At 35.9% G+C, this 24,487-nt stretch overlaps 1 protein-coding gene across 1 annotated transcript; it reads left to right on the forward strand.

Annotated features, from left to right (window-relative positions):
- Window positions 1-2,698: 2,698 nt before the first annotated feature.
- On the forward strand, window positions 2,699-23,388 carry LOC132141802 (neuropeptide Y receptor type 1-like). Its single transcript, XM_059551466.1, has 3 exons — window positions 2,699-2,826; window positions 11,423-12,236; window positions 22,300-23,388. Exons 2-3 carry the CDS (start codon window positions 11,511-11,513, stop codon window positions 22,714-22,716), a joined length of 1,143 nt encoding a protein of 380 aa, XP_059407449.1. The 5' UTR covers window positions 2,699-2,826; window positions 11,423-11,510; the 3' UTR covers window positions 22,717-23,388.
- The last annotated feature ends 1,099 nt before the right edge of the window (window positions 23,389-24,487 follow it).

Raw genomic sequence — 24,487 nt, forward strand, 5'->3', positions numbered from 1 at the left:
TTACTGCCCTCCTCAGTGTATCTGGATACAGCAATGCAATTCATTTGTGCCTGGCATTCAACGTTTAATTAACATTATTAATGCTCTTAAAAGAAAAATGTTACTAAGAAGCAAATTTCCACCACCGTCAGAATTTTACACATCACATTTCTCAATCACAATCGCATTCTTTGATGGTATGCAAGTTTTTTATTACATGAAATAGCTTCAATCACACAAATCAAAACAGATTTAAAAAAATAAATAAATACTAAGGGAGACATTGCTATATGGAAACACTGCACCACAATGGAAAAATGGCCAAAAAAAATAGAAGAGATCTTCTGTAAAATTGTGATTTTTCATTTCATTTAAATGCACATCTCTTTTAGAAATTGATAGATCTAGATAATCGGAATTCATGCAAACCAAAAATAAGTAGATCCCAACTTTCACTGTCATTACATGGATGAGATTAATTTGCACTCTTCCATAATATATTGCTGTATTTATTTTCTAAAAAGATGAAACAATTTTGTCATTTAGTCTATACGTCAATAATCACTTAAAATAAATAAATAACTGCTATTATATTATTGATGCTACTATCTATAAATAAATACAATTCCCAATGGGGAAATACATTACTGCAATTCCATTGTGGTACAGCATTGCCATGGAAACACTGATATTTTCTCAATTTAGAGTAAAACTTGGACAAAGTTAAACTGTGAATAAAAATATCTAATTTACTTAACGAAGAAAAAAAATCCCCCTTGAAAAGAGATGTATATAAATTAGGTTAATGTAATAGCATATAATAATTCATGACATGGATTTTTATCTTTTAAGGCTGAAAGGGTATTGTAAATAACAATTATACATGCCTTGACATAAAAGTAGGCTATGCACACTTATTTGTTACTGATTCTTATTCTGTATCCATGGTGACCTGAAAACCAGACTTCTTATTTCAGCTTCATGCCGTTGCACATTGCTCATTACACACACGGATGCATAACAGCTCAAAATTCGCCCTTTGCACCTCCCCACTGACTTGGGCCTTTTAAAGAAAAGCTTGAGCAAAAGAACCAGGCAGATAAAAAGTGACAGCTCGCACAAACAGGTCAAAGAGAAAGTTCACTGACATTTAAAGGAGATTGAGCTCTAGAGCTACACGTCTAATGAAATTGGAAGAAAAATCTATAGAGCATCTGTGTAGTTGTCATTAAGTATTAGAATAGTGTTTCAAAGCCTCTTCAGTAACCTGTGGGTTTCCAGTAATCAGAAAACATGTGTTTATGTCTACTACATGTTTAATGTCAAAATGAAAAGGAGAGAAAAAAAATCTTCATTTTTTGGAAAAGCTAGTGAACATTTTAAGTAGAGTAAATCTCTTCAGTGGTTTTGCATCATTACAGTATATATGAGAATATTTACTTTTATCCACAAACATGCACTTGAGCGAACTTTTAGTCATTGAGTTCTTCCACCAGGTGGCGCTGCTCTATCCGCGAAGAGAGGGTTCACTGGGGGTAATGGAAATATTTACACAGCTTTTGTCAGGTAGGTTTATTTTTAAACGCCAAATGATGAGACCTTAAAGTCTTGGCTACAAAAAGATAATTTTCAGAAACTTTCCAAAAATTTTAGGCTTGTATAGGCTAAATGTTCTCTTAGACTGCATGTGACAAACTGAACTTGCATTGACCTGACGTCTTTGTCCTGAGAACATGCCAGGGTGATTTATTGTGTTCACTTGTTTACCCAGCAGCTACTATATGATATTGAAATTTCAATTTGGAGGATATAATTCACTGTAATTTATGAGGGTTTTGAACTAGGCTATAGGATAGAAACCATCACGTGACAGTTTGTCTGCGTGAGTCCCAACTAACAGGGAACGCCCGAACTTTGGCTAATATTCTCAAGATTCTCTGAACGCTCTAAACAAATATTCTTCCAGAAACGCCAATAGAACTTTTGCTCAAAGTTTTCTGGTTTGCCTTAACGTTCTAAAGACCTTAGCACACACAAACATACAAAATGTTATTTCTACACATTTCTTGTGACTTTTTTTCTTAAAAGAATTAACATGAACCATTTAGCGGACTTGGAAGTTTGTATGTTTTTTTTTTCAAGTTATTTTTTCCCCAGAATGTTTAACGTCAAAAACGTTTCATCTAACATTTGCCTATTATTATTAAAAAAGTATATACAAAAGAACGTTTCGAACATTAAGATGTCACTCAGCAAAATGTTTTCAATTAATGGAAACGTTAACAAAACCATTTTATACTCAAAAAAATGCTGGGTTGTTTCAACCCAATCTAACCCAGTGGTTGGGTTAGTCCACATTTGAATCAAAGTTGGGTTGAAACAACCCAACCCAGTGTAGAATATATTTTGATTAGCTGAGTAGGCCTGTCTAAGCAATTATGCAGCCACTGAAACAAGGCTCAGAATGTTTTACCAAAAAAAAAAAAAGACGAAGAAGCATTTATTACTTATACTGCAAACCTTTTCCATTCTAAAGAACATTTTGGGCAATTGACCGGTCCTATGGATGTGAAAGGTTCTTCTACCAAATAATTGTTATTTTTAAGAGAACAAAAAGCCTCATATTTATCAAATCACTAGAGACCCGTTTTCATCATCTCTTGAATAAGTGTCACGCTATGAGCGCATCACAGCCTCGTGTGTGTGCTTTCGGACAGCCGTGGACCCCCGCGTCGTGCAGAGGCGCAGTGGAAGCAGCGGTCAGTTCAGTGCGCGCGGGGAAGTGTCAGTGCTGCACGCGCGTTCACTCATTCAGACTGATGGAGACTCGCGCGTGAGGCGCCGCAGGTAAGAGTCTGGCACGCGCAATCTCTTCGCTCGATAGTCATTATTTCTGTTTTTCCTGTGCGAAAATCTCGTAATATTAGACCATATTAAAAACAACCAACCACGCAATTCCATTCAATCCTCCTCTATATGGTTGATGTTATTCTGTTCATTAAGATGCGATTCGCGTTTTGGTTCCAGGTGAAAACGCGGTGGAATATAGGATACATAGGTTTGGCAAATTTCATAATGGGTGATAAAACAAACTTTACGCGTCCAGACGCGCGAGACCGAGCGCAGATTAGGGGCAAGAAGAAATGGATCATTAGCTTATGAGGAACGAAGCACCTGCAGGACTTTGACCTGTTTACGGTACACCTCAATGAAAGCACTTAACTCAGGAGTTTACAGGCTAATAACGCGCAATAATTGATCTTAATGCTCTCTTCGAAACGGTCTCTCGTGCAGGGGAACAAGAGTGAGGAGATGCCTCACACGCCTGCATGTTCTCCTTGGCTGGGCTTGTCTTTCTCTTTAGGATTTACAGTAATAGCACATATCTGATTGTTGCAAGGAGACATTAAGGTAATGTGTTGGTGAGCTCAAATCGAATCGATTTTTTTTGTCTTTTCAAAATTGTATTTCAACACAAGATGCATATTATTGGAACTGCTTTCTGTGAATTAGTTTTTTATGGTGTTCTATAAATACTCGGTGCAGACTGAAAATATCAAGGTTCATTGTGTGTCTTCATTCTAGCCTAAGGATGTCTGCTGCTATGTGTGTTATTAATGACAGAAATGTTTTCATCATTTTTAATACTAATTTCTACAGTTTTACACTGTGAACATGATTTTTTGTGATTTGTTCTCTTTATTTGCATCCGGTATTTATGGAGCACATGGCTTAGAATGTATACACACATAAGGATTTCAGTTGTTTTTTTGTTTGTTTTCAGATATCAGTTGTTTTTTTTCTGCCTCTCCCTCCATCCCAATCTTTCTCCCTGTCTCATTTGTCATCTGATATGTCACTGTGTTCTTCCATCCTTCTCCTTCTTTATCTCAGTGCTAGTCTGAGCACGTCTCTCTGTCATTTGGTTCCCATGGCTTCAAGTGACTCTTTTTGGAGAAAGTTTCATAATTGTTTATCATTAAGTCATGTCTATTTTAAGTCTCAAGTTGGGATGAGAGCAAATCTTGTTGTCAGATGTATGAAACTCATTTAAGCTCTTCAAAAACTCAATTTGAAGATTTTATATATTCCATATCAGCTTCATAACGCACTCGACGTCTCTGTTTCATCAGCGAGTCTCTCCATGAGGCTCATGATCTAATTATATTGTCATGTCAATGGCTTTATACGTGTGTAATGATGAGCCAGAGACGTTCGGATCCAAATGCAGCGCTTTATTAAAGAATGGTCAAACAGGCAGAAATCAGGAATGGCGTCAGGTGTGTCAGGGATAACCAGAGTCGAAACCAGAAACAAGCAGAGATCGGTAAGGATGGCTGAAGCGAAACAGTCGTTCCGAAGCTTTGCGAGATCCCGAAGCGCAGATGTGTCGAAACACTGATCCGAAGCGTGATTCGAAACACCCATGTCACGTGACCAAACGAAGCCTCGAAGTGTTTCACTAATTGTTTCATCAGGTGTGGTCCGCCGAATCAGCGTTTGATTGGAACGGTCGGGAACAGACCACACAATCGCACATCTGTATAAAAGTGAAATAAACGCATTTTGACCTCATGGGTTTTTGTGAGAGGAGTTTGACTTTGAGATAGCGGATTTTTGGTGATATAGTGACATAGTGCGATTTGATTAGTTATAGGCAATTTAGACTTACATTTAAATTTACACAACACATTGACTGAGAGGCTAGAGACAGACAGAGTATACATATAGTGACACATTAATAGATACATAGATATAAATATATATAGACAGCTAGATTAATAGATAGATACATATATAGATAGATTACAGATACATATATAAATACATATATTATAGATAGATACATATATAGATAGATTATAGATACATATATAAATACATATATTATAGATAGATACATATATAGATACATAGATTATAGATACATATCTAGATACATAGATCGATTCATATATAGATAGATAGATTTGGATAGATAGATAAAATGGAAGCTCCCCAGAAGAGATGCCGTACATCTGTGGTGTGGGAGCATTTCCATTTAGAAACCCCAAATAAAGTGAGATGTGTGTATTGTGATCGGCAGCTAGCCTACTGCAACAATACATCATCCATGATGCGCCATTTGAGGAGCACTCATCCTGCCATTTTGCAGGGTGCAGAGGATGGCATTCCCCCTGTACCTAGGCCTGCTACTGACACTGCTGGGCCATCTAAGCAAGGTATGCATTGTTTGGGATATAATTATAATTGAAATATAATTACAACCTTTTGGGACACTGTTTATAAAGTTTATAAGTTATATAAAGCACTGATTATAAACACTGGAAGGTTTCCAAATAATGAACCAGTAGGCTATACTTTTAATAGATGTGCACTAATTGAAGCTGTATTTTTCCAATGTATTTGTCTGAAAGTATGTTTTGTCTTCTCTTTTAAAAGTCAGACAGAGGGAATTGGATGAGGCTCTTATAAACATGGTGGTGAAGGATCTGCAGCCCTTCACCATCGTGGACGATGAGGGATTCAGGGCATTTGTGAACAAGCTTGATCCAAGCTATGTCCTCCCATCCCGGAAGGTGCTTAAAATAATGGTCAGCGAAAAGTACAACAAAGCCAAGGAGAAGACAATGTTGGACCTACAAAAGGCCGAATTTGTTAGCCTTACAGCTGACATGTGGTCCTCCATTAATGTGGATGGATATCTTGGTGTGACTTGCCATTACATAACACCAGAGGCAAAAATGGCAACTGTTGTACTGGGTGTAAGGAGGTTTTACCAAACCCACACAGCCCAGCATCTCATGGAGGCTAAAGCCTTGCTAATGGCTGAGTGGGGAATAACCTCCAAAGTTCAGTGCATGGTGACTGACAATGCATCTAACATGATCCTAAGTGCCCAGCTACTCCACCTTTGCCATGTCCCATGTTTTGCTCATACTTTAAATTTGATTGTGAAAAAGGCACTAGATCAAACCCCAGTCATCAATGAAATACGCCAGAAGGCCAGAAAGATAGTGGGGTTGTTCAGATCCAGCTGCAAAGCAAAGGACAAGCTTGTGGAGATGCAGAGCTTGATGGGAAGACCAACTCTGAAACTGATACAGGAGGTTGACACGAGATGGAACAGCACATTTGACATGCTACAGCGCTTGTATGACCAACGTGAACCAGTGGCTGCTGCACTTTCCAACTTAAACAATGATACTGCTCCCCTGACAAGTATTGATTATGACATTATTGAACAATCATTGTCAATACTGCAACCATTCAAACTCGCAACAACAGAGATGTCAGAGGAAAAGAGAGTGTCTGCTTCAAAGCTTATACCACTGTACAGGATGTTGCAGCACAAGCTTGCACAGAAAAAAGGAAATGCAACGCAGGAATCAACTGTTCAATTAGGTAGGCCACAATGACCATACTACCCATGTGATTGGCCATAACTGTCATATTATTGTCATTATTATAAATATGTGTTTCTCCTGTTTTGGCTCATAGGCTCACATCTGCAAGAAGGTCTGCACTCCAGATGTGGAGGTTATGAGAGTTTTAGAGCCTTGGCACTGGCTACACTGCTGGACCCAAGGTTCAAAAATGTGGCATTTGGAAATGCTGCCAAAGCCCAGGAAGCTGAAAAGCATATCACACTGGAGTGTGCTTCACTGATGTGTTCAAACACAAATCCTGGTGAGCAGTTTCAGTCTGTGTTATGTTATGTAATCTAAATCATGTAATATAATATATCCTTCATATATGCCGTCAGTTTAGGATTTGTTACTAATTGCTGTTTTCATTTTTATTCAGACCCAGAAATGTCAACATCACACCCATCATCATCACCATCACCATCAACATCAACACCAGTAGAAACACAGGACAGTTTATGGGAACTTTTGGATACTCGCATCCATCAAACCAAGATGATACACAATGCTACAGCTGATGCCATACAAAAATACATCAACGATGCGTATTTGCCCAGAACTCATGATCCACTAACTTACTGGAAAGAGAGAGCAGTAATCTTTCCTCATTTGTATGTCCTTGCAAAAAAATATCTTTGTATGCCAGCAACAAGTGTCCCTTGTGAGAGGATTTTTTCAAAGGCTGGAGAAATTATCTGTAAAAAAAGAAGTAGGCTAAGTCCTTCCACAGCAGATAAATTAATATTTTTGAATAAAAATCTCTAAAAAAGTGAGACATTGTGGCTTGATTTCTTTTATTAATATTCATTTTTCATGACCAAAATAACATTATGCACAGTGAGGAGCCTATAGGTTACAAGCTTCACATATTAGAACATTATAATAATAAAAAAACAACACATTTTTTTAATGGCTCGTCAAGGTTGTTTCAGATCAACACCTGCAAGTGACCACTAGGTGTCACCGTTGAGACGGGTGTCGGATTGATTCGAAGCCTCGAAACAATATGGCACATTTGGTTCAACTGTTTCATTGGTTCACGAGGCCTCGTTTGCCATCACTAGAGATCGGGGCAGGCAGCAGAGAATCAGAGTCGGAGTAATCAGTCCGAAGATCAAACACGGGAATGACAAAACACAGGGAGAAACGCTCGGAAATGTTAGACAGGCTAGACAAGACTTCGCATTGAGTGAGAGTGAGTGTGCTGCTTTTATGTGTGTGTGTAAATGAGGTGCAGGTGTGGCAAGGAAATTGGCTGATGAATGAGGTGCAGGTGTGGCAGGGTGATTGTGATGCAGTGACTCATGGGTAATGTAGTTCGGGTGTGGTGCAACAGTATGAGAGGTGCTAGTGTCCAAGTGACATCTGGTGGTTGATGGGTGGAATGGTCCTGAGTGGAGTGCCCTCTAATGAAGTTCATGGGCACTCCATCTAATAATCGTGACAACGTGTCTGCTGATTCATTGAAAGACTATAAACGCATTAATTTTATGGTTTATCAGCTGTATTGTTTCAGCTGCCAATAATCACAAGTTTCCAAGTCACAGGAGTGCAATATAATTCATGTGTTTCTGTCTCACCCCTATATGACTTCCAGCTGAGGAACAAAACATGGATACTATGAAGTGTTTTTTATCTTAATTTTTCTTTTTTTTTTACATGGAACACCGATTTACAATGACTAAAACTCTATTTATGTAGCTACTGTATGTAGCCTATGTATGTTTCTGTCTATTTATTTATTTATTGGTAATAGACGATCAACATATGGCCAATGCTATGACAAATATTACACCCTACTGTTTATTTTTAATCCTCAGTAATACAGTAAATAAACCATACATTCTCTTGCATACACACTTTTTATTTTATTTCAATATGGCAAATGCTGTCACTGTTTAATGTTCCAGCAGAGCCTCATTAATATGTAAACGGTAAAAATAACTTTTCTTGTCTCATTAACATTTAATTTTAATAATTCAACAGACTGTTTTATTCAAAGTTACTTCCAAAAGAAAGAAAGAAAAAAAATATATATATATAGCACTAAAACTGCAAAATTTGCATTGATTGCTAATGATACATCAATATTCTGCATAATACTCCTTTAGTGTTTCACAGACAAAAAAATAACACTATGTTGGTTTGGAAAAACTTAATAGTGAGTAATAAATGACCCAATGTTTGGTTGTCTTACCCCTCTACACTAATGTGGACTACTGCCCCTGAGAATTAACTCGTGTGACCATCAACAATATGAGAAAGAGTGGACACTAGATCAAAGAAAATGTGGCAAAAATGAAAATGAGACAGATCCTAAAACAATGCAGTGGACCATGATACATCAAAGATGCATTACTTTTTTTTTTTGGTTTGTATTGTGACATACAGTACAGTATAAAAGCTAATAGGAAAAAATGGTCTTTATTTGGTTTTTATGTTGAAAAAATAATTGGAGATGTTTAAAATATGCCAGAAGATTCAAAGATTTCACATTTACAAGGTCCAAAAAAAAAACAACAACAACAACAACAACAAAAAACATATGCATGGATGAATCATTCACGTAAGATTTAGAAAACAGATAAGATGAATTTCCATTTCGTGTCAAACAGTGTAACTTATCTGAAAGGTTTTATGGCTGTTGTTAACACATCAGTTCAAGAGACAAACAGACCTGTCAGATTGTCATTCACTGAACGCTCTGTTCTACTGAAGCACAACTACCAAAGTCTTAAACATAACCCAGATATGAGTTATGCATGCATTATTTACCCAAGATACCAGAACAGCCAAGCCTCTTGCAGCTTTCAAAAAACATCTAAAGACACTTCTTCTGTCAGCATTCGACTCAAACCTGCAAATGCAATAACACCTTCCTTTCACCGATTCTGTTATATCTCTGTTCTAGTGTGTAGTTCTCACATGATAAGTGTAGGCAGCACTGCACCTCCTTAGGATGAATCACTCCTCATTTGTAAGTCGCTTTGAAGAAAAGAATCTGCTAAATGATTAAAGACAAATGTCAGTGCGATAAGAAACTATTATTCAGATAATTTATGTATTAATGAGGCTCTGCTGGAACATAAAACAGTAGGGAGTAATATTTGTCATTGCATATGACATATGTTGTCCATAAAAACAAAGTAAATCAAACACACCCTTATAATAATTAACTACCATCACACATTCCTTCAGTCATAAGTGACATTGTGTTTTTGAGTGATATCTAATTGAAATTAGCTGAATACATTTTTAATACGCTGCACACCTAATTAGATTTTCTCTTACAGTCATGCAAAGGCAAATGAATGACTCCTGCTCCATCTTGACATTAAATTGCCTTCTTCAAATGCTGGTGTAGTGCCTTTGTACGTACTCTACTCTTAAGGTCACTTTGTAGAACAGTATACCGTTGAGGGAATACTGTGCACAGAGCATGTGAGCAGCCTGCCATTTAGCCTCAGTCTCTCGGGATCAGCCACCGTCTGCATATCCCATTGTAATTCATACACATGAGACTATTGTACTGTAAGCGTATTGGGCTGCTATGAATAAGAAAGTTTAGTTAGAGATTCACGGCTGGGCTTCTAGAAATGTTTCTGTTGTTTGAAAACATATTTGTTCAATTTATTCCCAATAACTGAATATGCTGAATTATATAAACCAGTGAATGTAGAGTTGATTTCGGCTGCTGATAGAGACAGAAGAAGACAGAGTGGGAGATGAAAGAGCCAGAGCCAGAGCCCTAAAACTGGAGGCTTTGTCACCTCTGTTACCTTGACAACCTGCTTCAGACTCTGATTTCCAGACATAGAGTTTATGCCTGTGCTTATGTCTGATTTATATTCATGTTATATTTACAATGTGCACTGTATGTTTGTTCATACAGTTTATTAAAGAAGTTTGAAGAGAATCCGAAATAAGTGAGTCAGGTTGCAAACGGCTTACTAAATAATGTTTTAGGTAATCTGTAAACAGGGTTATAAAATATAATTATATATTTTATAACCCTGTTTACAGATTACCTAAAACATTATTTAGTAAGCTTACCATTATTTGTTACATTTGTTGAGTTTTTCTGGGTACTCAAAGCACTTTACGTGGAAGGGGGAATCTCCTCAACCGCCAGCACTGTGCAGCATCCACCATTTTGCTTGTAATTTATGGTTATTGTCAAAGTAAGTACATGTAATATGTTAACTACATAATGTTAAAATAAAGTTTTACTGTCAATAGAAAATGCCCAGACATGTGTGTGTGGGTGTGGGTGTGGGTGTGTGTGTGTGTGTGTGTGTGTGTGTGTGTACCAAGTATTGAGGAATCCAGCTTATAAATCATACAAAATGAAGTGTTTTGGAAATCTAAAAGTGCCTGAAGTTTTGTGTGAGGCCTAGGTTTAGGTGTAGGGTTAGGCTAAGAGGATAGAAAATACAGTTTGTACAGCATAAAAACCATTATGCCTATTGAATGTCCCTATAATGATAGGAATAACTCTCTCTCTCTCTCTCTCTCTCTCTCTCTCTCTCTCTGTGTGTGTGTGTGTGTGTGTAGGTGTATGAGCCAAAATGCATTGGCTTCATTCATATTATAAGCCAGTTGCTCAGTCAGGAGTATTTGATGGCTTAATTTAAAAAAGAATCAAGTGCCAAAATCTTAATTAACTTTTCAGTTCCATGCATACCATGCAGGCTTAATCAAAAAGCTTTTAGAAATGGAAAACATTATTAATATTATTTTGTATATATATATATATATATTTTTTTTTTTTTAAATCGCCTGTGGAACACTGTTGGATGATTCATAATTATTGCACAAATGTGTATTACTTGCCCTTTCAAACTGTAAAGTCTTAGGAATAAAGGTCAATAAGGTAAATTCTAGAAGATTAAAAGAACTCTTTATTAAATAAAACTGAAGGGGAACATTTATTGATTTCCATAATCCAGCATGACAGTAGAGGTGGTCTTGTCTTTTCTGAGTATTGATTTAACTGATTTCTTATGTCTCCACAGTGTGTTGTCAGAATTACAAAATCATGGTCCTGGAAAGGAGTGTATGATCATCTGATATAAACCAACACTATCCAAAGGAGGCGGAACAATGCCGGACTCCGCCCTCTCTCCACCTGTTCCACCAATCACTGCTCTGAACTGTTCCTTGGACGTATCAAATTGCTCCTTCGCTAACCTCTCCACAGTCGCATATGGAGATGAGTGCTATGGCAGCCACTCTTTGTTTGTTGTAATGGCGGTTGCCTACAGTGCTGTGGTACTGTTGGGTGTCGTTGGCAACCTGGCTCTCATCCTTGTCATCACCCGGCAACGGGAACTTCACAACGTCACAAATGTCCTAATCGCAAACCTCTCTGTTTCGGACCTGCTGATGTCCCTAGTGTGCCTGCCGTTCACCTTCATCTATACCTTCATGGACCACTGGGTGTTCGGCGCGGTCATGTGCAAACTCAACAGCCTGGTCCAGTGCTGCTCTGTCTCTGTCTCCATCTTCTCCTTGGTTCTGATAGCCATTGAGAGGCACCAGCTCATCCTACACCCTCGCGGATGGAGGCCCAGCCTGAACCACGCCTGCCTGGGCATCAGCCTCACCTGGGCCCTGGCCGCCCTCACTGCTACACCGTTTCTGTTGTTCTCCAGGGTGACAGACGCCCCGCTGAAGCAGCTGCCCTCAGTGTTTCAGGAGCAGTACAGGGGGAAGGTGGTGTGTGTGGAAGAGTGGCCCTCCAGAGGAATCAAGCTCACCTACACCACTGGCATGCTGGTGCTGCAGTACATCACTCCTCTCACCTTCATCTTCATCTGTTACCTGAAGGTAAGACCAGAGAGACCAGTAAGAAAAGATGGCGACATACCCTTATTGTAGCATACAGGTGCATCTCAATAAATTAGAATGTCAAGGAAAAGTTGTCTGTGGTTCAGCAAATTCCTCGACACATCTGTGTGTGGTGGCTCTTGATGCCTTGACCCCAGCCTCAGTTCATTCCTTGTGAAGTTCACTCAAATTCTTGAATCGATTTTGCTTGACAATCCTCATAAAGCTTCAGTTCTCTCGGTTGGTTGTGCATCTTTTTCTTCCACACTTTTCCTTCCACTCAACTATCTGTTAACATGCTTGGATACAGCACTCTGTGAACAGCCAGCTTCTTTGGCAATGAATGTTTGTGGCTCACCCTCCTTGTGAAGGGTGTCAATGATTGTCTTCTGGACATCTGTCAGATCAGGAGTCCTTCCCATGATTGTGTAGTCTAGTGAACCAAACTGAGAGACCATTTTGAAGGCTCAGGAAACCTTTGCAGGTGTTGTTGATTTGATTAGCTGAATTTATTTAATACGAGAGTTTCACATTTTGAGTTGAATTACTGAAATAAATGAACTTTTCCACAACATTCTAATTTATTGAGATGCACCTATACTATTTCAGTTGTTCTGCTTCAAAATGTCATGTTTAATTCAAGATGTTACTTGCCATTTCTTTGTAATTGTTTGTGAAGTTTCCATGCCATTTTTTATATAAATCTATAGGTCTAAGTCATGCATGTGTCATGTATATGTATGGCATATACAATATATGTGACCCTGCCTGTGAAAAACCCAGCTAAAGCCATTTTTTTGTGATTTACTGTTTTCTACATAAAATCATCCTTCATAAAGATGTACAACATTCTGTGAAAATATAACCTTTCTCTCTTTAATATTGACTGAGTAAGGCCATGTCAAAGATTGAAATCATAGTGAAATTAATGGTTGAAATCAAACTTTGAGAATTAGATTTTGAGAATTTAGCCTGGATTTCATAGACCGGTTCACATTTATTTGTATATTAGTACCATTCAAGAGTTTGCGGTCAGATTAGATTATATATATATTTTTAGGAAATTAATACTTGTATTCAGCAGTGATGCACTGAATTGTTCAAAAGTGACAATAAAGACTTTTACGTTGCTGAAGAAAATCTAATGTTAAATAAATGCTGTTTGTTTGATTTTTCTGTTCATCAAAGAATCCTGAAAATAATGTGTTATGGTTTTCACAAAAATATGAAGTAGCACAATTGTTTGCAACATTGATAATATATATATATATATATATATATAATATTAATATTATTATTAATAATATTAATATTCTGAAGCATCATGTGACACTGGAGACTGGAGTAGGCTAATGATGCTGAAAATACAGCTTTGCATCACAGAAATAAAATTAAAATAGAAAACAGCTATTCTAAATGGTAAAAATATTGAATAATATTACTGTTTTGACTGTATTTTAAAATAAATGCAGCCTTAGTTAGCAGAAGATACTTTTTAAAATAAAATGAAATAGAAAGATTCTCACCAACCCCAAACTTTTGAACGGTAATGTTTTGTCGGTCTGTCTGTCTATATATATATATATATATATATATAGAGAGAGAGAGAGAGAGAGAGAGAGAGAGAGAGAGAGTTTTATAAAGATAATCTTTCATTAGTATTCCAAATTTATGCTAATTGTCAGTCATCATTGAGGATAGTTGTCCAAACAGAAATACATATACAGAACATTTAGTAGTTGATTTTAATACAAGTTTTGAGCTCGTGCTGAAGTGGTTATTCACTGTTCACTAATCATCTATGCCACTTATGACACATACTTGACGTCAGCATCATCAGACGTCACTGAGTGTCTCTTAACCAAATGTCATGATGTAGAACTCTAGACAGAGATTATCAGGAAATAATTTATTTAAATTATGGCCTGTTCCTCACAAAAAACCTTTTGTATTATGTTATAGTGCATGAATCATACAAACCCCTTTAAATGCTTATTTGTCTTTTAATTTTGAGTCTGTGGCCTTTATGAACAGCTGTTCCATGGAAAACATGTATGTTACGTTTATTTAAAAACATTCCTATTTTGTTCTCCTATGAAAATAAAAATACTGATTTGGTATGTCACATAGATGAGTAATGACAGAATTTTCATTTTGGGGTGAACTATTCCTTTAAGTAAAGTCTCTATTTTATTTTTATTTTTTTCTGTATTTAATCTCATTGCTGGCTAAGCAAGAACAACTGGAGAAGTATCATGTCTTTTTTTCTTTTGGGTTCAGTTTAGAATAATAACTGAGAAGTGTGCCTTCAAGGATTTTCCAAAAACACTTAACAGACTTTAATACAGTTTCCTATGACACTGAATAATGTATCGTTTTTTGGGGGCACTACATTGGGGAACGCTCGTTTCTTTCAACCGCTTTAAAGACAGAAGGCTGTGGAGAGCCCAATTTATTCCATATTCTTATCTCCTACATCCTCCTGACTGCAATATCACAGCCTCTCGTGAAAGACATTCAAAGGATATTCAAGCAGACGTACTGTACATGTTTGTTGCTCTTTTCTCAGTCCTGGGGAGTTGAGCTTATGTCTGACCTGTGAGGTTAGGGGTGGACGAGACGCCACTGAGCGCTTTACAGTTTGATATTTATAAAGGCTTATCTTAATATGTCTGGTACTTATTTGTAAATGTTAAACTGGCATACTTGTTAGATTTCAATCCGCCTGAAGAGCCGCAGGCTCCTAATGTGGTCTAAACAAGTAAAGTGATAAACTAACAGTTTTTATCCATTTTTTTATTAATGTGGATAATTCAGATGCATGTAATTGTATTTTTAAGTTTTATTTCATGTGTGGTAGCCTAGACTTTCAGACTTTTTAGACACCCCCCAAATGTGATAAATGTGATGATCTGTTACTAAAATATATTATATTACATTTTTCAGCCTTTTTAAAAAACTAAAATAATAAATAAATGAGCTTTTATATTGTTATTATACTAAGGATAATTATTAAAATCTTATCTGGAAAAAATATTTAGTTTTTAAGCTGTTATTACAGTAATGCTGTATTTATAAAGCTTTAAAATATTTTAAACATGATGCATCCGGGCTGCCAATAAAATAAAATAAAATATACATGAATAATTGTGTGATTCCCAAAAGCAGAATGAAATGCAATTTTCCAAAATCCAAAGTTAATTTTGACAGCCCAAAAATATACTTTGTAATTCTAATTTTCCAACTCCCAAGCATCCCCATGCATGGTAAATTTCCGGCATGGTAAATAATGCATTATACATTCCAGTGACATGACACTTTATAAAGCCATAAGCCAAAAAAAGTAAAATGGCTCAGTCAGTGTTTGATAGTTAATGAATATACCATAAACTTCATGATCTCGTTGTAAAGGATTTATCAGTGCACATTAATTCAAAAATAAAAACTGGTCATCTCAAATGAAAAATGAACTGATGTCACTTTAGCCATGTCAGTCAGTATTAAGTAATGTTAACCATTATTCATAACTCTTTCCCTGCCAGAGTTTTTATAAATTTGCAAGCCAACGCTAGCATTTCTGATAGTTTTCATAAACTTTTTTATGGCCCCTGGAATATTTTGTTGTAGGAATATCCTCTGCTTTAAAAATGAATAAATAAATAAGGTTTTATTTTAGCTTCATGCATTTTTTTTTTTATCAAAATTTGAATGTGGGTAAGCTTCATTAAAAAAAGCTTTGACCAAAAGTCGAGAAAATCACATTTTTGTCAAAGTCAACATCTGGATCAGTTTCAAATTTATGATTAAAACACAAATGGAGTCGATCGCTTTATCAACACCCCAAGGCTTCACAGTCCTAAACCACTTCCTGAGTCGACGTTTCATTCAGTAACATAAGGCAGTTTTGGCTTTATACTGTATGCTGTTGTTGGTCGCGTTATTCTACATAATTATGCATCTACATACATGTTTCTGCTTCTTCTTTGCTGCTTCACTGTGTTATAATCCAGACATCCAGTATACTCAAAATCCCTATAGTCAAATCCCAAATGGATAAAATCACTTTTTCTTGTCAAATATCCTGAAGTGCTGTTCATTACGAAAGTGTAATGCCAATTTTAGGACTAGAGTCACGTTACAGATACAAAACTATCAGTCTCATACAATAAAAAACACACATACATAAACAAAAAGGCATGTCTCTTCCGGTGTGCTGAATAGTCTAAAAGATGATTGCTGAGGTTTTTTGTCCTAGACCAATATGACCTGCCACATCAACTCATTTCCAACACAAACCCAGAACTGCTCCTAAAAGAGCAGCTGTTTTGAAAGAGAGAGAGAGAGAGAGAGAGAGAGAGGGTGGGATTGGTCAGAGAACAGCAGAATAAATGAGTAAGAGGGAGATAGAAGATAAGAAGAAAGCCTCTGTGCAAAAACTGATCATTTCGAAATTCAAAGGCCTCCAAGATCACAAGAATGAGTCATAATCGCTTCTCCGCAAAGGGTACAAAAATAGTAAGAATAAATGAACAGAAAGATATGCTGCGATACAAATGATTCAAAACTTTATGATGTGTAAAGAACAGCGTGAATGGAAAGGAAGATTCATGTGACAAGCTCCCGTCTCCCAGTAATGGGTTTAATATGGAGATTATTATGCTAATAGAGTTGTAAAAATTAAAATGCGTGTGTTGGGAGACAGAATGAGCATTCTGCCGTCACTGTGATGATGGCTCACTGTTCAGATTGTCAAGTTCTTTGAGTGTTCGAGTTTTGTCAAAGATGCTTGTCACTTTTACGCCCAATTAACCACAGACGGTTAGTTCAGAAATGGAGCAGCACTTACACCTCATGAACACATATCCATATTTGTCTCATTCTTTCTCTTTCCCTCTACCTCACTCATTTTTTATCGTCTCTGTGCTTTTTTTGTGGTTTGGACCAAATTGCAGCACAGAAAAACAAAAGCACTTTCACACGCTTGCTAGTTTGTTTAATTGCATGTATTTTCTGACTAGCCATGAAAACATACATTTTAAATTTTGTATTTTGCTTCATAATCACATTTTAGTGTCAAATTTATCTAATTTCATAGCCAGCTTTTTCCTGAACACACATAATTAATATTTTCTAACTTTTGGCATAGCTAGCTTGAAATGAACCATAATATATTCACCTCGATATTTACTTGATGTTTTTGACATGTCTCATAATTCACCTACTACTTTTAATGTTTTTTAGAAAGTAAAATAATGCCAAAAACCTTTGGACAGCAGTTTTTTTTTCATACAATCATTACCAAAAAGCTTTTAGATTATAAAAGAAGTTTAGATTATAGTTTTAAAACAGGCAATAAATTCTATTTTTATACTGAATTTCCATAGGTTAAAATTAAAACAAGTGTAAAAAAAAAAAAAAAGAATTACACCTACTCAAAAAATGGCAAATATAAATGACGGATGCATTGTAAAATGTGTCCAAGTGCTTTAGATAACAAAAAGATAAAGCTGAAGTTGAACTGTACACCAAATAGTGCAGTTTAAAAATGGTAAATATGATGTGCATAGATTTTAATATTATTTAAATCAACACTTGTTTTACAAACCCGATTCCAAAAAAGTTGGGACACTGTACAAATTGTGAGTAAACAAAGAATATATAACATATCAAATGTTGAAAGTGAGACATTTTGAAATGTTGGCTCATTTGGGAGTTCATGAGAGCTACACATTCTAAAACAGTTGGGATAGGTAGCAATAAGAGGCCAGAAAAGTTAAATGTACATATAAGGAACAGCTGGAGGACCAATTTGCACCTTATTAGGTCAATTGGCAACATGATTGGGTATAAAAAGAGCCTCTCAGAGTGGCAGTGTCTATCAGAAGTCAAGATGATCAGAGGATCACCGATTCCCCCAATGCTGCGGCGAAAAATAGTAGAGCAATATCAAAAAGGAGTTTCTCAGAGAGAAATTGCAAAGAGTTTAAAATTATCATCATCAATAGTGCATAATATCATCCAAAGATTCAGAGAATCTGGAACAATCTCTGTGTGTAAGGGTCAAGGCCAGAAAACCACACTGGATGCCCGTGATCTTCAGGCCTTTAGACGGCACTGGAACACATACAGGAATGATACTGTAATGGAAATCACAACATGGGCTCAGGAATACTTCCAGAAAACATTGTCGGTGAACACAATCCACCGTGCCATTCACCGCTGCCGGCTAAAACTCTATAGGTCAAAAAAGCAGCCATATCTAAACATGATCCAGAAGCCCAGGGGTTTTTTCTCTGGGGCAAGGCTCAGTTAAAATGGACTGTGGCAAAGTGGAAAACTGTTCTGTGGTCAGACGAATCAAAATTTGAAGTTCTTTTTGGAAAACTGGGACTCCATGTCATCTGGACTAAACAGGACAAGGACAACCCAAGTAGTTATCAGCGCTCAGTTCAGAAGCCTGCATCTGTGATGGTATGGGGTTGCATGAGTGCGTGTGGCATGGGCAGCTTATACATCTGGAAAGGCACCATCAATGCTGAAAGGTACTGTATATCCAAGTTCTAGAACAACATATGCTCCCATCCAGACTTTGTCTCTTTCAGGGAAGACCTTGCACTTTCCAACATGACAATCCCAGACCACATACTGCATCAATTACAACATCATGGCTGCGTAGAAGAAGGATCTGGGTACTGAAATGGTCAGAAGAAAACATTTGGTGCAACATAAAGAGGAAGATGTGACAAAGAAGACCTAAGACTGTTGAGCAACTAGAAGCCTGTATTCGACAAGAATGGGACAACATTCCTATTCTTAAACTAGAGTAACTTGTCTCCTCAGTCCCCAGACATTTGCAGACTGTTATAAAAAGAAGAGGGGATGCCACACAGTGGTAAACATGGCCTTGTCCCAACTTTTTTGAGATGTGTTGATGCCATCAAATTTAAAATCAACTTATTTTTCCCTTAATATGATACATTTTCTCAGTTTAAACATATGATATGTCATCTATGTTGTATTCTGAATAAAATATTGAAATTTGAAACTTCCACATCATTGCATTCTGTTTTTATTCACAATTTGTACAGTGTCCCAACTTTATTGGAATCTGGTTTGTATATCATATTTAATTCCCATTCAAATTTTTTTTTTTTTTGTATATTTCAAAATACAAAAAAATAATATTTTCTACCAATATATTTTTGGACATTTTCTATATCTATTTTTAAATTATATAAAGAAATCAATTTTATATGTATATATATATATATATATATATATATATATACAAAATGTGCAATATGTATTTTTATTTATTTATTTTTTTATTTTTTATTTTTTTTTGCTGTATGGGAAAATTCACAGCAATATTTGAAAGCAGAAAATGTACTGTTTTCTGACTAAACTGTTAGTACATTTTGATTTATTTTGTAACAGGCGATCTTAAAATAGCCATGAACCAGCCAGTTACATACCCTGGATAATATTTCGGTCAATCACTACCACAGAATATGACTAAAGCATTATATTCAGTTGGATCCTTAGGTGCTAGTGTCATCCAACCATCCCACGGTCCAATACTTCAGAATGTGATGCCAACAAAGATTCTGGCTGTCCGGTCAGGGTAGCAACTGTCAGATTGCATCAGATCAGTCTCTCTCTCTCTCTGTATGAACCAACGACTTTATGAGTCCTAATGACTGAGGGACTTTTTTTGTTCAGCAGTCAGTAAAATCGACCTAGAATCACATTTAATTAGCCCACTAAACAAAGCCAGTTCTCCATGGAAATAATTCGGATATGGAGACAAACCTACAAATTCCAGTCTGGTTAACGCTGGCTTTCAAATGTGAGCTGAAGTTAATAATAAGTTATGAACACATGCATCTCAGTCTGTTTATTCATTCTCTCTCTCTGCCTCTGGGTTTTGTGTCATGCAGTTATTTCAGGTCACAGGACTCTGTGCCAGGGCTGCCATTCATCAAATAAAGAGAGAACCAAACTCTGAGGAAAACAGAGCTAGAAATAAAGAGGAGAGAACAGGAGTCTGGAGTCAGTTGTGCTTGCAAGACTCTGATCTGTTGGCATCTAATGAACTAATGATTAATTCATTCATCTGGTCATGCTAAGAAGGCATGCATTTGCAAATGCACTGGGCGGAGCTCGTACAGATGTTCTGTTCTAGTGGACAGACAAGGATTTTGTCAGCAGCACAGCTCTGTCCCATACTAAACATTAATGGCACTGGCAAGTTGTTGCATTATTTTTTGTTTCTATAGAATATTTTGAAAGAAATTTTGAAATGTGGTTTATCTAAATTGCCTTTTGGAGCCGAATGTATACTATTGTAAAAATGTATACTAGTGTTCAATATGATATGTAAATGACTTATGATGACAGTATTTATGCTGTATCTGTGTTCTATAATGAGCTAAACATAAACTGCTTAGTTTTACTTCTGAAAAGCATTGTTGAAAACAATTCTGTAACAATGTGAAAATATAAGTGTTGGTTTAATATTTTAAGTAAATACTATCATATATATATTTGAAATTAGCTTTTATTTTTTATATATTTAATGCATTTTATTTATTGAAATAATTTTATTATATTAAAATACATTAAATGAATATTTAGTATATTTAATTAATTTATTTCAGTTTTAGTAATTTTAGTACCTCACCTTAAATCTGTTTATTCCAGTTAGTTTCCAAGGCACCGTTAATAATTACGTTTTTTTATTATTATTTTTAAGTAGATTTTTTTTATTCAAATATTTGTATTTTCTTTGATTTCAGCTTAATTAAAATCAAAGAAAATATTTGTATTTTTCTAACAGCTTTAGTTTTAGTTAAATAAACAAACAAACAGTGTACAGTATGTGACAAACAAACAACAATGTAGCAAGGGTTTGCATTTGGTGCTGGACGCTCAAAAACATCTGGCATGGTATATTATGATTTGAAAGCATCAAAATACTGTTAAATATAATTATTTTTTTTACATTTGAATGTTGATTGAAAAAAAATTAATTTAGTTAGAAAAGTTTTGAATGTTCATCATTGGAGAAAGATGCTCTTTATAATTCAGATATAATTCCAATATCTACCAGTAGGAGCTAAAAAGTCCATGCAAATCAGCAATACCTTGACCTTTGCCTCCCAGTGTCTCTTTTTACCTGTCTTCTGTTTGTTGTTAAAGTGGAATCTCCATGCATTTGCCTTGACTTGTTTTTGGGCAGTTCAGTGCTTACTGAGGCACATTAACATTGTGTGACAACACAGTGACGTTGTAACACAATTATTTAACTTGCATGGAATATTGAATATTATATATGTTATGTGTGAGGTACTATTGCTTATTTACAGATTTTGTAAATTTTGTATTAAATTTGATATATTTTTATTTTTAAGATTATTTTTTCCCCTTCATAATTAAACAAATGTTTCAGTTTACTATCGTTTGAAATTGCAGTAGCAAAAATAATGTATGATACAGTGATTGCAGGATTTGACATCGGATGAATTATGAAAATAATTTTCTAAAAGTCCACAGGATCAAAAGCATTCATAATTAAAAAGATACCCTTATGAAATATGAATAAATGATTGTTTAATTGGACCCCCTCTTCTCTTCCAGTCAGATACACTTTTTTGTTTCGTTTTTAATTAGTTTTTTTAATGTCCTGCAGAGTGTAGCCCCATAATAATTAAACCATAATTGTATTTATTTATTTATTATGAGCTACTCTCACCTTATTGTCATTAAATACAAACCAACAAATAGGAATGTGTAAGTATAGTTTAATTAATGAATGTATGTATTGATTCATATTGCAATTGAACATAATGTTGCTTAGCTATTTTTTTTTTTGGTAATGATATTAATTACCTCCACTTTAATATTACGTGTTGTGTGTGAGGCACTTTTGCTTATTGGTTTTAATTGTAAATGCTGTAAATGATATAATACTTTTGTAAACATCCAAAGGGCCAAAAGTGTTTGTAATTTAGGAAACACTTTAATATGAGAGATGAATTAATAATTGTTTCTCTCCACTCAGATCTACACTCGTCTGCAACGGCGTAATAATATGATGGACAGAATACGTGAAAACAAAAACCGTAGCAGCGAGACTAAACGGATAAACATCATGCTCTTTTCCATCGTGGTGGCATTTGCAGTTTGCTGGCTCCCGTTGAACGTCTTTAACGCCGTCATCGACTGGAACCATGAAGTGGCTATGAACTGTACCCACAATCTCCTGTTCTCGCTGTGTCACCTGACTGCGATGTGTTCTGTGTGCATAAACCCGGTGTTTTACGGCTTCCTAAACCACAACTTCCAGCGAGACCTACGGGCTTTCCGACTCTGCAAGATTGTGTCAGTACGGGAAAATGAATATGATATGGTTGCCATGTCCACTGTTCACACGGACGTGTCCAAGATGTCACTGAAAAATAGTAGCATAGATTTCTAATGACAGCGACACTCATGTCTGTTCTGAAAAATGCACTTAATAAAACATTTTTTTAGATGTAGTGTGAATTTACAGTGAAGTGATTGTTTGTAAACATAACGATTGATGTCAAGACTTATGCTTCAAGAAAGCAACTGTTTTTCAAGCTCTATATTATAGTATAATCATAACATTGTACATACAAAATCAAGCGAGGATACTGAATAGCTTTCTTCTAATGTCCCGCATCAGCTAGGTCTCATTGGGGCCAAATGAAATCTGAAGACATGAATCGTATGATGTTCAGACGAGTGGACTGAGCTTTGATCACAAACATGAAATCTTCCCACTGCTGTTTGACTTGGAATGAAGACAGAAGAACAGATAATTAATGCCAAGCCGAAACGGTCACAAATTCAAAGATGTAAATAATGAATGTAAGATGTGACTTTTAAAAGACACACCGAACTGTTTCTGACATGGATTAATTTCTTTTCTTTTTTTTTTACTAAAACTAAATTGATTTTCTTCTTTGTTATCCCTTGACAAACCAATCCTGCATAAAAGCAATTTATTTTTTAGAGGCATTCACACAGACAGCAATTTGAAGCAACATAGAGACCTGACATTGTTCATTTTCAAAGAGATGTGGCAATTTCTGACATCACGAGTGACAGCGGCTGTTGGCGATGTGATAAAGCTGAGCAGAGCACCACAGCAACCTCCAGCCATTGAAATGGTATCAGTGTGAACAAGACAAGTGAAGTTGTCCTGTTGCTCACAGTGGTTTATTTTAAACCAGGGGTGTCTGGTCCTACTCCTGGAAGGCCGATGTCCTGCAGAGTGTAGCTCATTAATAATTAAAACACATTTAAAGGAACACTTCACCCATTTGCATTTAGCTTTGTATTGTTAGAAACCCAGTCATATATTATAATGATCATGGATTTTTCCTTTATTTTTCCCTGAGATGGGAGAAATAAGGATTTAAAGCACACCAGAACTAGTTAAACAAGGTCTTCTGGGGTGCAAGAAATTTCCAGGCAGGATTGGGTAACCCTTCTTTACACAGTTTTTGTTTTGTTTTGTTTTGTTATGTTATCTTTTGTTATGATTTTTTGTTATGTTATGTTATGTTATGTTTTGTTTTGTTATGCTATATGGTTTGATTTGTTTATTTTTATTTTTATTTTTAGTTTTGTTTCTCTCACCAAATCCACATTATGCACAAACAAATAGGAATGTGTCAGTAGTTTAATCAGTGTACATCCTCATTGATATATAATGATTGTAATTGAATCTTTGTTATTCCTAATTTGATAATGATGTAAATTACCTCTGCTTTATTACATGTTATGTGTGAGGTACTAATGCTTACTGACATATTTTCAGTATATTTCTAAGATTTATTCCTTTATAATTAGATGAAGAAATATAATGCCTTCACTCTTTGTTTTACGGAGACTGTGGTCATTGATGTTTTAGTTTTTAGAGTACCATTTGAAAGTGTAGTAGCAAAATAGTTTATGATACAGTAATGTCAGGATTTGATTTTAAATATTTTTGCTGATTTACCCTAAATAGAGGGCCACTGAAGTGGTTATCAAGCTCATGTCATGTGCTATTGTTGGGAGTTTGCCAACATCAGTGATTGATCTCTTTTAAATTACAATAACAGAAAAGAGTCCCAGATTACAAAGCAATGCAATTATAGAGCTTGCTATGGCATGTTTATGTTTGTGCGTAGTAAGACACTGTGCTTTTTGTGTATGGAATATACCATATACTGTAT

This window comes from Carassius carassius, chromosome 6, assembly GCF_963082965.1.
Source record: "Carassius carassius chromosome 6, fCarCar2.1, whole genome shotgun sequence".
NCBI classification, from domain to species: domain Eukaryota; kingdom Metazoa; phylum Chordata; class Actinopteri; order Cypriniformes; family Cyprinidae; genus Carassius; species Carassius carassius.